This window comes from Balaenoptera ricei, chromosome 6 (genome assembly GCF_028023285.1).
Source record: "Balaenoptera ricei isolate mBalRic1 chromosome 6, mBalRic1.hap2, whole genome shotgun sequence".
In the NCBI taxonomy this organism is placed as follows: domain Eukaryota; kingdom Metazoa; phylum Chordata; class Mammalia; order Artiodactyla; family Balaenopteridae; genus Balaenoptera; species Balaenoptera ricei.
In genome coordinates, this window is record NC_082644.1 from 12,647,345 (window position 1) to 12,660,916 (window position 13,572).

The 13,572-nt window shown below is 36.7% G+C and overlaps 1 protein-coding gene and 1 long non-coding RNA gene across 3 annotated transcripts in view; one reads left to right on the forward strand and one right to left on the reverse strand.

Annotated features, from left to right (window-relative positions):
- The window catches only part of LOC132368198 (uncharacterized), an 80,148-nt gene that overhangs the window by 22,569 nt on the left and 44,007 nt on the right, over positions 1-13,572 (forward strand). The window contains exon 2 of the long non-coding RNA XR_009503966.1: positions 9,408-9,440. This is a non-coding gene — a long non-coding RNA (uncharacterized LOC132368198). The remainder of the gene's footprint in view (positions 1-9,407; positions 9,441-13,572) is intronic.
- PPP2R2A (protein phosphatase 2 regulatory subunit Balpha) overlaps positions 11,518-13,572 on the reverse strand; it is an 85,234-nt gene continuing 83,179 nt past the window's right edge. For both annotated transcript variants that reach the window (XM_059926861.1, XM_059926862.1), the window contains exon 10: positions 11,518-12,517. In XM_059926861.1, coding sequence (XP_059782844.1) covers positions 12,238-12,517 — 280 coding nt within the window. In that variant the 3' untranslated portion in view covers positions 11,518-12,237. The remainder of the gene's footprint in view (positions 12,518-13,572) is intronic.

Genomic DNA, 13,572 nt, shown 5'->3' on the forward strand with positions numbered 1-13,572 from the left:
CACTGGTTGCCCTAGAGTTTACAATATACATTTACAACGAATTCAGATCTACTTTCAAATAACACTGTACTGCTTCCCAGGTAGTGTGAGCAACTTATAATAACAAAATAATCCTAATTCCTCCATCCCTTCTCTAGTATTAATTAATTAATTATTTATTTATTTATTTATTTATTTATTTAGGGCTGTGTCGGGTCTTCGTTGCTGCACGTGGGCTTTCTCTAGTTACAGCGAGCAGGGGCTGCTCTTTGTTGCAGTGCATGAGCTTCTCATTGCGGTGGCTTCTCTTGTTGCAGAGCACGGGCTCTAGAGCGGAGGCTCAGTAGATGTAGCACACGGGCTTAGTTGCTCCGTGGCACGTGAGATCTACCCGGACCAGGGCTCGAACCCATGTCCCCTGCATTGGCAGGCGGATTCTTTTTTTTTTTTTTTTTTAATTTATTTATTTTTATTTATTTATGGCTGTGTTGGGTCTTCGTTTCTGTGCTAGGGCTTTCTCTAGTTGTGGCAAGCGGGGGCCACTCTTCATCGCGGTGCCTGGGCGTCTCACTATCGTGGCCTCTCTTGTTGCAGAGCACAGGCTCCAGACGCGCAGGCTCAGTAATTGTGGCACACGGGCCCAGTCGCTCCATGACATGTGGGATCCTCCCAGACCAGGGCTCGAACCCGTGTCCCCTGCATTGGCAGGCAGACTCTCAACCACTGTGCCACCAGGGAAGCCCAGGCAGGCGGATTCTTAACCACTGTGCGACCAGGGAAGTCCCTTCTCTAGTATTATTGTTGTCATTTATTTCACTTACACGTGAGCATATATACATCGTTGCTATTATTATTATTTTGAACAAACTGTTATCTGTTAAGTCAGTTAAGAATAAGAAAAATACCTTTTTATTTCACCTTCAGTTATTCCTTCTCCAATGCTTTTCCTGTTTTTCTGTAGATCCGAGTTTCTGACCTATATCATTTTCTTTCTCAAGAAAAACATTTCTTGCAAGGCAGGTCTACTGGAACAAATTTCCTCAATTTTTGTTTGAGAAAATCTTTATTTTTCTTTCATTTTTGAAGAATAATTTCACAGTATACAGAATTCTAGATTTTTTTTCTCTCAACATTTTAAATATTTTACTCTCTTCTTGCTTTCATGATTTCAGAGGAGATGTCACTTGTAATTCTTATCTTTGTTCCTCTGTAGATAAGGTGTGTTTTTCTTTAGCTTCTTAAGAATTTTTTTCTTTATCTTTGATTTTCTGTACTTTGAAAACATTATGCTTTGGTGTCATTTTATTTTGTTTTGCTTTTTAAATTTTATTCAAGTTTATTTATTTTTGGCTGCATTGGGTCTTTGTTGTGGCATGCGGGATCTTTTGTTGTGGCCTGCGAGCTTCTCTCTAGTTGTGGCATGCAGGTTCCAGAGTGCGTGGGCTTTGTAGTTGCAGCACGCGGGCTTAGTTGCACCGTGGCATGTGGGATCTTAGTTCCCTGACCAGGGATTGAACCCCCGGCCCCTGCATTGGAAGGCGGATTCTTACCACTAGACTACCAGGGAAGTCCCTGTTTTGTTTTGCTTTTATCCTGCTTGGTGTTCTGCGTTTTTTGTATTAGTGATTTGGTATTTGATGTTAATTTAGGGGAAAACTCTTAGTCATTATTTTTTTCAAATATTTCTTTTTTTCCTTTTTCTGCTTTTTTCTCCTTCTGTTATAAGCTGTGTATGTTACACCTTTTGTAGTTGTCCTACAGTTCTTTTGTAGTTTCCCTAAACGGGAAAACGATGAAGGAAATCATACCAAGGCACATCATAATTGTGTGGCCAAAAAAAAAAGTGATAAAGAGAAAATCTTAAAAGCAATAGCTAAAAAACAACACATGACTTACAGACAGACAAAGATAAGAAAACAGCAAACTCCTCATTGGGAACTATGGAAGGCAGAAAGTATTGGAATTTCTTAAAAGTGCTGAAAGCACAAAGTCTACCGAGAATCTATATCCAATGAAAATTTCCTTTAATAAATACATTACAAGATATCACATCATCATTAAATATGCCAACATCATAATAGCTACTGTTTAATGCCAGGAAGTGTGCCACGTAAATTGCTTCAGTTGATCCTCTTCACACCCTGTGAGTTTAAGTATCATTATCAGTATCATTTTACCAATGAGGAATCTAAAGCTTAGATACATTGAGTAGCTTCAGCAAGGTTATAGAGGACTAATCAAAAAGCCAGGATGTATTCACTCAATCATTCAATAAAATATTCTTTGAGCACCTATCAAGTGCCAGGCATGTTTTGGCATCCAGATCACTGCAGTTAAGAAAGCTTCTTGGGACTTCCCTGGTGGTCCAGCGGTTAAGACTCTGTGCTCCCAGTGCAGGGGGCCTGGGTTCGATCCCTGATCAGGGAACTAGATCCCACATGCCTGCAGGCCTCAACTAAGACCCTGACCGGCCAAATAAGTAAATAAATAAATATTTAAAAAAAAAAAAAGAAAGAAAGCCTCTTTATTGTAGCTTCCTATCTCAGTAGTGAGACAGGTAATTATCACGTGTGTGATTGAAATAACTTCAGATAGTAACAAGCACCAAGAAGAAAATAGAAGGTCAGGGGTTGGTGATGAAGACTGACTGAAGCATGTGGACTAGATTTAGTCCGCAGAAAACTCTCTGAGGAGTGGACATTTGAACGGAGACATAACGGGGCAGCCTTGTGATGATCAGAAACTTGGCGCGCTCAGAGCACAGGAAGGAGGCCTGAGAATGGGAGCAGAGGGCACAGACAAGAGCACTCGAGGAGGAGAAGGGCGCGAGAGACAACGGCCGGCTCTCCAGGACTGCGTAAACTGCATTAGGGTTTCCTTGATGTAGGGAAGCAGGTTTCAGTTACGGCAAAGTGCATTACTGAGTAAAGCCTGAGTTACTCCCAACTGCCCTGGTAAATGTCCCTCTCCCATATGTATCATGGTGAGAAAAGCCACATGCAAGTGAGTTCCTAGTTAGGGGGGCAGGACATGTGGTCTAGCCGGCCCCACTTTGGGGGGAGGCCTGAAGGTGAGTCTGTACCATCAGACATGTTATTTACCACGAGGGGACACTTGTGTATTACGTAGGAGTTACGCTGGGTCTAGATGCCTAAGAGTTTGTAGATACTACACTGTACGTAGTGGATGTACACACATTGCCTTCATCCACACCCAGTTAGCTAATACATCAGGTAGAAGGTGGTGTCAGACATTTACAATAGCAGCGAAAGTTACTGTGTACTTAATGTGAGCCAGGCTTTATAGGTGCCTCATGTAGATCATTTCCTATTTAGTTCTCTCAACAATCTTACAAGTTAGGTATTATTACTATTTTACAAATAAGAAAACTGAGACATTTGCAAAGTACCATACACAAGATGACAGTGATAGAGCTAGTACTCGAACCCAGAACCACTTGACTGCAAAGTACAGACTCACCGCTACTATGCTTCCTTTTCATTTTCACACACGTGAATGAAGTGGCCAGTGTATTCTGATTGTAATCTAGTTTCTTGGCCTCCAAGGCCCTGTCTAGAAAAATGGCTCTGGTTGGGCCAGATTCTTCTTTACCCGGATTTACAGAGACCCCACCTGGACACACCAGCTGCACTGCCAGGCACCCTTCCTTCAGAACTTTTCACTAATCAGAGTTCCTACCTATTAGTTACGGGGCTATACGAAGTTTAGTCTATGAGGTGTAATTATTTAGCATTTGAGTTGTAGGAAAGGATTGGTTTCCTTTCAAATGCTCAAAAAAAAAAAAAAATGCTGGCTGCCTGTGCATTAATCCAGGAAATGATTTCTCTCTAATTATAGTTTTACTTTCCTGTCAAGAGAAAGAGCCACAGTTGTATCTGCAGAAAATATTTTGCCTTGATCCCTAAAGTTTCATTGAGTTCGAGAACTCTGCAGTGTTATTGCTTTTGGAAAAATAAGGACCAAATGATGTAAATCAGTCAGGAAATGGACGTACTGAGCCACAGTTTTGGGAACTGCTCTGGCACCTGTAATGTTGATATCTAAATTAGGATCTTAAGGGAGTTCCCTGGAGGTCCAGTGGTTAAGAATCCGAGCTTTCACTGCTAAGGGCCTGGGTTCCGTCCCTGGTGGGGGAACTAAGATCCCACAAGCCACGCGGTGCAGGGCCAAAAGAAACAAACAAAAATAAATTAGGATCTTAAGCTTATCACACTAACAAAGCTTTGTGTACACCCTTTCTGGTGGATACTGTGTATCCAAATTTTAAACGTGGTCTATTGATCTAGAACTTTCACTTTCAGGAAATTGGCCTAACAAAATAATCAAAGCGTCTGTATGTGGATAGTCATTGCAGCATTATTAGCAACAAAAAATTTAGAAAAAAAATCTAGATGTGGCCAATAAAGTCAGTTTAATACACAATGGTATATGCTTGTAATGCAGTCATTAAAAATGAAAATGTTTATCAGTGATGGGAAAATGTGGGCCATAATGTGAAAATAGTTTACAGAACAGTATGAATAGCACTCCATGTTTTGTATATATGAAAGCAAAACAAATGATCTCTGAGAGGTAGAACTGTGGATGGACGTTTTTTTTTCTTTACTGGCAGTCTAAAGTAGTGGTAAGACTGTGGGCTCTGAAGATGACCAACTGGGTAGTATTTACTAGCTGTGTAGCTCTAGGCAGGTTACTCTGAGAAAATTATGTAAAATCCTTAGTACAGTGCAATTATCATCATCATCATTACCATTATAAAGTGGAAATTAAGTAAAAATACAGATGTCTTTAACCTCAGAGAGGCATTGTGTGTAATGTAGCACAAAAAACCATGGGACCTGGAGTAAGAAAAACTGGGTCCCGTGTCCAGGCTTACCAGTGGTGAGATGCTGGGCGAGTCACATCCTCTCTGAGCCTGATCAAGGGTCGAATAGGGACAGTAATCCTCTCTCACTATCTCAGGGATGTAGTAGGGATCAAATGGGATGTTTCTAAGAGCACTACATAAACCATGATGTACTCTGCAAACTATTTTGTAATTATTAATTATATTGAGTACGAGTTCCATGTCATACCCAATTACAAATAATTTTGCCTTGTTTTGGCCCTAATTCTAAAGCAGAAGAGGTGTAAACTTAGTGGTTTCAGAAGGAAGAGAGTAAGTAAACATGGTAGAATAAATTGAAGAATGAGCTGTTGAGAGGCCTTCTCATCCAGTGACCAAATCAACTTTTCTGCAAGATCGGTCATCATTTGCTGCCAGTTGAGAGTGAAGGGAGGCTAAGAGGAGGAAAGAACTTTATAGTATTTTCTTAGACTGGCAGGGTTCCAGGTGTGGCGTTACCCCACATCCTAACCCCCTTGTTCTTTGCCGCTTAAGGTAACAACTACATAACCTGATCAGGGGATCCTTTCAGGCGTTACTAAGTAAACTGTGTACAGCAAGAGTTTGATCTAGATTGGGGCTAATAAATTAACATTTTCAAAGATACTGTGAGGAAGCAAAATGTCACTTGCAAAACTTCAAATTATGGTGCTTCATTCCGCAGACTCTGCTGAGAGATTCAGAGAATAATAAAATAATAATACATTTCAATTCTCAAAAGGGACATATATTACAGTTCTCTTTGTAGAGTGACTCACAGCTAATGTGACCCTTGACAGAACAATTTTATATTGTGTCATCTTTCAAATGAGGAGTTTGGTTTAATGACATTTGAGGTCCCTTTAAGCAATAAAGTAATTCTTTATTGATGTATATAGATCAAGATTAATTAATGCTAATGGGGCACATTATTTGGTATTTTGGAGTGAATACTTCACCTATAACAATTTTTACCTCTTATAACCTTAATGGAGTTCAGAATTAGAACATCACTAATAGAAATGAAAATACAATGAAGGAATAAAATGATTCATAATAAAACCATCAAACATAATAATGAACATAAAATAACTTTTTCTCATTTTAAGTTGGAGAAGGACTTTCTAACCATAAATAACTCTTTGGTTTGACTATGAAATCATAAATGAAAACCCAGTTTATGGTATTTTGTTAAAGTAGTCTGAGCAGACTAAGACAAAGGATAAGAGAATGTTATGAATAACTGTGCTCATAAATGTGACAGCTTAGGTGAAATGGACAGTTTCCTTGAAGGGCAAACTGCCAAAACTCATTTAAGAAGTGATAGATAATTTGTGTAATTTTATGTCTTCAAAACAATTGAATTCCGATAACAACCTTTCAATAAGGAGGCCCAAGTGGCATCACTGGTGAATTCTACCCAACATTTAAGGAAGAAATTATATGAATTCTAACTACAATCTTCAATAATATAGGTGAGGAGAGAAACATTTTATGAGGTCACTATCACACTGACCAATGACATTAAAAAGTAAGGAAACTATAGATCAATATCTCTCATGAACCCTGAAGCAAAAATACTGGTTCCACAATTAAAAATCAGTGTAATTCACCATGTCAACATTATGAAGAATGATCATTTTAATAGATGCAGAAAAAACATCTGACAAAATCCAACATACATTCATGATTAAGAACTCTCAGAAAACTAGGAGTAAAAGGGAATTTCCTCAACCTGATAAAGACCATCTACAAAAATCTACAACTGATACACTTAATGGTAAAAGACTGCATGCTTGCCCCCTAATATTGGTGACAAGGCAAGGATGTGTCTGATATCACCACTCCTTTCACCATCATACTGGAAAGTCTAACCAGTGCAGCAAGACAAGAAAAAGAAATAAAAGGCGTTGGAAAGGAAAACTGGAAAGACTGGAAAAAAATAAAACATTTATTATAAATAATAATAATCTGCAGACATGACTACGTAGAAAACTTTTTAAAAATCTACATAAGTGAATCTGGCAAGGTGTCAGGATACAAGGTCAAAATACAAAAATCAATCGTATTTCTAGATATTAGCAATGAACATTTTGGAAATTGAAAATTTTTAAAGTACCATTTACAAAAGCACACACAAAAAAACCCATAAAGTACTAACAATATATGTGCAAGATCTGTATGCTAAAATCTAAAAACACTGATAAAAGAAATCAAAGACCTATATAAATGGAGCAACATGCTGCATTCATGGATTGGAGGACAAATATTAAGACGTCCACTCTCCCTGAACTGGTCTATGGATTCAATGCAATCATTATCAAAATCCAAGCAGGTGGTTTTGTTCTTATCAACAGGCTGATCCTAAAATGTACATAGCAAGGCAAAGGAACTAAAATTAGCAAAACAGTTTTCAAAAAGAACATAGTTGCATTACTTATGCAAAGCTACAGTGATCACGCAATGTAGTATGGGTGAAAGCTCAGACGTATAAACTAATGGAATAGTTCAGAAATAGACTAATGCTGTGTCAACTGATTTTCAACAAGGTGCAAAGAAAAATGAACCTCAATCTATATATGGTACATATATAATTTTTATATGTAAACAAATACAAAAACCAACTCAAATCAGACGTAAATATAAAAACTGAAAACTATTAAGCTTCTAAAAATATTAAAAATTTTTGTCACATTAAGTTAGGCAGATTTCTTAGATATGACACCAAAAGCATAACCCATTAAAGAAAAAGTTGAAAAAGTGGACTTCTGTGAAAATTAAGAATTTCTGCTCTTCAAAAAGCTGTGAAAAGACAAGCCTCATACTGGAGAAAATATTTATAAAGCACATGTGATAAAGTCTGGTATCCAGATTATAGAAAATAATATCTGACTAGAAATATGTAAACACAAATTGGGTTACCATTTTTGACTTTTTCTGATTGACCAAGATAAAACACGAGGTTTTTGTTCATTATTCAGAGTGTGAAGATAGGGGTGTATTGGTGATGGAACTTCCATTTTTGGAACGGAAATTTGACAATATGTACCAAATCTTAAATACACCCATATCCTTTAAATACAGTAATTACAGTTCTAGGAATGTATCCTAAAAATCTTACACACCAAGGCTGGTATGTATGGTCACTATTCCAATACTTCCACTTGCAAAAATGAAAAATAAAAATCAATCTTGATAACAGGCACTAGTTAAATATATAAAGGATCAGCCACAGATTATGAGGCTATGCAGAGGGGAAATCTGGCTTAAAGTATGCCCAGAAGAGAGAGAACAAAAGAAATTCATACAAATGTGAATGGGAGTTTTCTCTGCATGATTAACTGCTGGGGTATTTTTTCTTTTTTTGGTCTATCTGAAGAACATGTATTCAGAAGGCAGAAGTTACCTGTTTTTTTAAAAGAAATTTAGACATTCCAGAGTTTAATCAGCATAAACGTGCAACATGAAATTCCTGGTCTCCTTGTAAAGGAGAAAGCTAACATGGTACATAAGGATCTGATTTTGCAAGGGGAAGGGGGCAGACTGAGTAATCTATGACTGAAAGGGCAGTTCATAATTCTCTTCCAGTTTCATTTTTGCTACTTCTCCCATAAGGTATGACCATGACAGCATAGTTGATATTTGGGTTCCCCCTCCATCACTCACTCCAGGATCATGAATAGCAGTTTTATTTGGGCATAAATACACTTCGGACTTTCCCTTTATCTGGTTCCCAATTTGGTTTCTAATAATGAAGCTCTTTCAATATAGAAACAGAATCTCATTTATGCATTCATTCTCAAAAATACAAAAATTGTGTTGGTCAAGGCTTAACTGGTATCCCCTAGTGGGAAAGTCCTCAAATAACTGGCTGCTGTTCATGTAAGTGTAGAACATTTTAAAAAGGTAAATAAATACTAGCTTTCTCCCTTTAGGCCAGTTTAATTATGTTTGCCAAATTCCTCCTTTTGCAGGAAACTAAATTTTGTAGTGCCTTCCTTTTTACAGGTACGTGCTAAGGTGGGCCGTTTCATACGTATTAACTTTAAGCCTGCAAGCTGGGCGTTCCTTTCTTACACAGTAGGTCACAAAGTTCAATATCATTATGCAATAACATGTCAAGGAGACAAAACTCAATTTACCATTACACTTAAAACCAGCATCTGAGAACCTCAAGACTTTGCAAATTCTCTAAGCTTTTGATTAATACCAAAGAATGAGACATAATGTCTTGACCTTATATGCGTAGTTACAAGATGAAGCGGAACGAGTTTCCAAGGCTTTCTGGAGAGGAGGGGTGTATAGAAAACCTCTTTTAACCATGGTCTCTCTCACACACACACAAAGCTTTAATTATCAACCGTCTCAACAGATAAATATCTAAAATAGTAGTGCTCTCAAATACTACAGTAAAATTGACTTGATTCTTGATTACCTAGCATATACCTGTCTTTTCTTTCTTTTTTGGGGGGTAGTGGTTGGGCTTGGCTTTGTTCTTCCAGAAGTGCACATTACTATCTCCCCTTGAATTTTTATATGGCAGAGAGAAGATGCTGAAGCAGTGTTCCCCAACAAGGTAATGGTTTAAATTTCACTAAAATACTTTTATCAGTAACTGTTTAGCTTTCACAAATCATTTTCCAAGAATAAACACGTTACTTGTATAAATACTGTTACAAACTAAAAGAACCTCAGTTTTATTATTTTTAGTTTTCCTTAGGAATGTCTGTGAACAGAATAATTCTCACATTGAAGGTTTTTTGGTTTTTTTTTGTAATCCTCACTTAATTTGAAAGGAAAAAGACTGTGTGAATGTACTTTTCTGTTCCAAAAAGTCTCAGGGCTTCACAGAAGAAAGCTTAATATCCAAGAGTTAAGTTATATAAACATGAGTTTATACAGATACAGATTTATATAACTATTGCCCAGGCACTAAATAAAGATCAAGAGATTAACAGAATGAAAGTTCTTTTTCCTACCATAAAACTTTTCAAAAAGGTTAAGACAGAGGGATAGAATATGTATATATTTGTAGGTGTCAAGAGAATAGGAGAATACAAGCAACTTGACAAGACTAAGTTTATTCTATAAAAGATTAATAACCACGACCATGAGTGGCTGGGCTTATAGTTTGCTACACCAAAGAAATTTAAAACTGATACTTGAGAATATTGTTACAATAATTTATAATAGCATTCCTTTATATTCCTATATAGAAGCAATGTTTCTCTCTTAAATATATAAAACTAACCCTTAGTGTCATGGGTGAGAATCATCATAGCTACTGCTAAATGAAAGAACAATTTCCAAGAGCTGTTCGATGGTGTTATTTCAATATCTACACCCAAACTTTAGGGAAACAATCTCCCAAAAAGATCTTCTGGAAAACTGCCTGATCAGAGAGAAAGAGTATCAGTGTCTGCTCATGGCAGGGGAGTAGCCCACTTCCAAGTCAAGCATGAAGAAAAACACAATTTATGAATGTACCCAAGATCCCCAAATAAATTAGTAAAAGTGCCATTATTTTAAGAATTATCAGACATATAATCAAAGTGTTTAAATACAAATTCAAATTTAAGTCCAAAAGATACAGTAATTTTATTACATATAATTTCTCCTGTGTGCTAAAAATGTTAACTTACAAGACATAATATCTGTATAAGTGTAGAGGGAATAACGGTGGAATTCTTTAATCATTTTTCATTGGTGAGAAGAGAACAATAAGGTAGTGGACAAGTAAGAAGCACTCAGAGTCCTCTAAAATTCAAGGCTGTATATTACTGCTCGACCAAAACATACTACCATTCTCTAATATAAATGCCTACTCATTTATCTTTTAAAAATAAAGGTCATTCTTTCTCCATTAAAGCTTCTGCAAGATTGACACAAAGGTTCATTCTACCTATTAAAAATAGGGGTACTCTTCATCTTTGGATAAGGTATCACCATTTAGGGAAAATGTCATATACATATTACTAAATTTTTATTTGAGGCAGCTGTTGGAATCCATTAAGCACTTTTGGAACACTGTACCTTTAAAGTTTGTCTTTAACATTAATAGCTTTGGAAAACCAAAATTAAAAGAAAAACATCTATGACAAAGTACATTTCATTCAGATTTGATAGCAGTAAAATACAAAAAAAAAAAAAATTTAGAGCAGTGTCAATTTTATCTATGTAAATCACTTGAGGATAGTTTTATGTTAATGGTTTATGACTGATAAAAAAAGTTTTAACTTGTTTAAAAAGTTTAAGACTTTGACTTAGTATTTAGTAATGCAAAAATGAAATTAAGCACTGTAAAGTCTTTAAAAATGAAGTTCTACAAATTTGGTTCCCATTTACAACAGTTTCATTAACAGATAATGAACTAAGTGTAGATACAATGTACCCAATACCCTTATAACTACAGTAAAAAAAAAATCTCTAGTAGCATGTATAGATCATGATATCCTTAGTAATATCAATATATAGTCAAAACATGTTCATACAAAACCAATACCTCTCCTCCTCCATGTAAAAGAACACTTATTAAAAATAATTAACAAAAATACCCATAAAACAATGGAACCTCATTTCATTTCACTGCACCCAAAGCTATGACACAAAATATTGGCTTAAAGAGGTAGATTAAAAAGAAAAAGAAAACCAGATTCTCCATTCTTTGTCACTTTTATTCAGTAGTAGTTTTTTTTTTCCTTATTTTCAGTGCCAGACACGGCAAGGAGTGATTACAGCCAACTGTTATTAAAACATTTGTTCGCAACATATACCCCCCTTTACCACTGACCCCAAACTGACTCGTTTTGTGTGCTTTCGTTCTTTCCTTTTTTATACCACCACCAAGACTGGGTGGAGGGGCAAGGGTAAGAGAGATGAAGGGGAAGAGTCCAGGAGGCCAGAAGAGGAGGAATGCTACAAGCCACAGTAAGAATGAGCTGTATTTAATTTAAAAAAGGGGGGAGGGGTGTACCCCACAAATGATACAGTAATGAGGATACACAATTAAATCCCATAAGCATGACTGAAGGCTTTCACTGTGTTTGACGTCATCACAATGGAAGGCATAAAAAGTGGAGTAAATCAATGTTGATACAGTCCAATCTAGTCCATTAGGCAAGATGGTGCAAGAAGTCATTTAAATTAAAAGTGCCCTACCCTTACCTAAATGGCTAGCAGACATGGAGAACACCACAGTGAGGAATCCACAGAGCTTTCTCCATGTAGCTATTAAAAATGTGTTGTCGAATGGCACATTGTCAAACACTGGAAAAGGGGCGCCACAATGGACCTCTCTCTTTTTTAAGTATGAATGCTAGATTCAACTATCTCAACTAAGCAGGAAGTGGGCTCTTCTGCTAGGAATGCCAACCCTAATTCACTTTGTCTTGAAATATATACAGATTGTTTGTAGTAGCTACAGCAATGATATTTTCCTTGGGGTGCCAGGCTGTATGAAGTATTTTCTTGTTGAAGTCTAGGCTGTCAACGCTTATTTCATCTTTCTTTCGCTTGCCACTTGCACACACTTTGCGTGGCTTCAGAACTGTGCGAGGTTTATTGTTTTCCCGTGATGCTTCTAGGGTTATGTCTCGCTTTGTATTCCGGTCAAACATTCTGAAGAAATTATTGTAAGATCCAGTCATGACAACACTGTAAAAGTAGACAGAGCACTCAGTCAAATAATGAACATTAGTTTTCATTGGTGAAACCTTGCCTAGTACTCCAAAGAAAGAGCTACTTCAAGCAGATGTGGATTTAGGGAGGGGGCGGCTGACACCAACCCAGGGGACAATCACTGGAATAAACTAGGAATACAGTGTTAGTAAACTTGATTTTCTATTAATGGCTCCTTTTCATGACTACCAGAACTGTCACCAAAGTTGAAAGCATCCTCAAGTAAAGCTTATAAGTAGTACTGAATTATCTTAGTTGAATATTTTTGCAACTTCAGTCTCTGCAACCAACCAGACCAGCCAGCTTCTACCAACCAACCAACAACAAAAAACAAAACAAAACTATGGTATACAGCTTTCTGTAAGAAACCAATGCTTTATTTTATGATTTACGTTATAAGCTATTTATGTTCCCAGGACACTGTCTGGTTCAGACAGTAACGTCTTACGTATGCTTACAAGAAATCTGCTTCACAGTGTATAAAGAAAGTAGCATATACAACTTTTATTAACAGAAAATCGTTTAACCTATATAACACTAAATATATTTTAAGCAAGTATTTTTTGACAAATATTTTTAATAGTATCAGTTTGCAGGGGCACCACATTCTTGCCCTGCCTAAGACAATTTCTCTGTCAGTCCTACTCGCCATCCATCACGGCTCAACATCTGCTAAGCAGCCGAATGAGCAAAACTTCACATGTTTGAAACCATTAATAAAGTACTTACATCCTTCCCACATGGTTTAAATTATTATTGTAAATAAGATTATAGGACACCGGGAACTGTTTAAAGTAATGCTTGAAAACATCTCTGAATATTTACAAATATTATACATTATACAGGGTCACATATTAAATACAAATGATTATGACCTATTCATTAATGTCAATTCTCCCAAAGGACACTTCACAACATTTTAACCAAACTCAGGTCAGTGCATATACCTGAAAGTAATAAAACTGTATTTCTTTTAAAATAATTTGTGTAGTTTAGACAGGCATCCCCATGTTAGCTGAATTTGTGAGGTT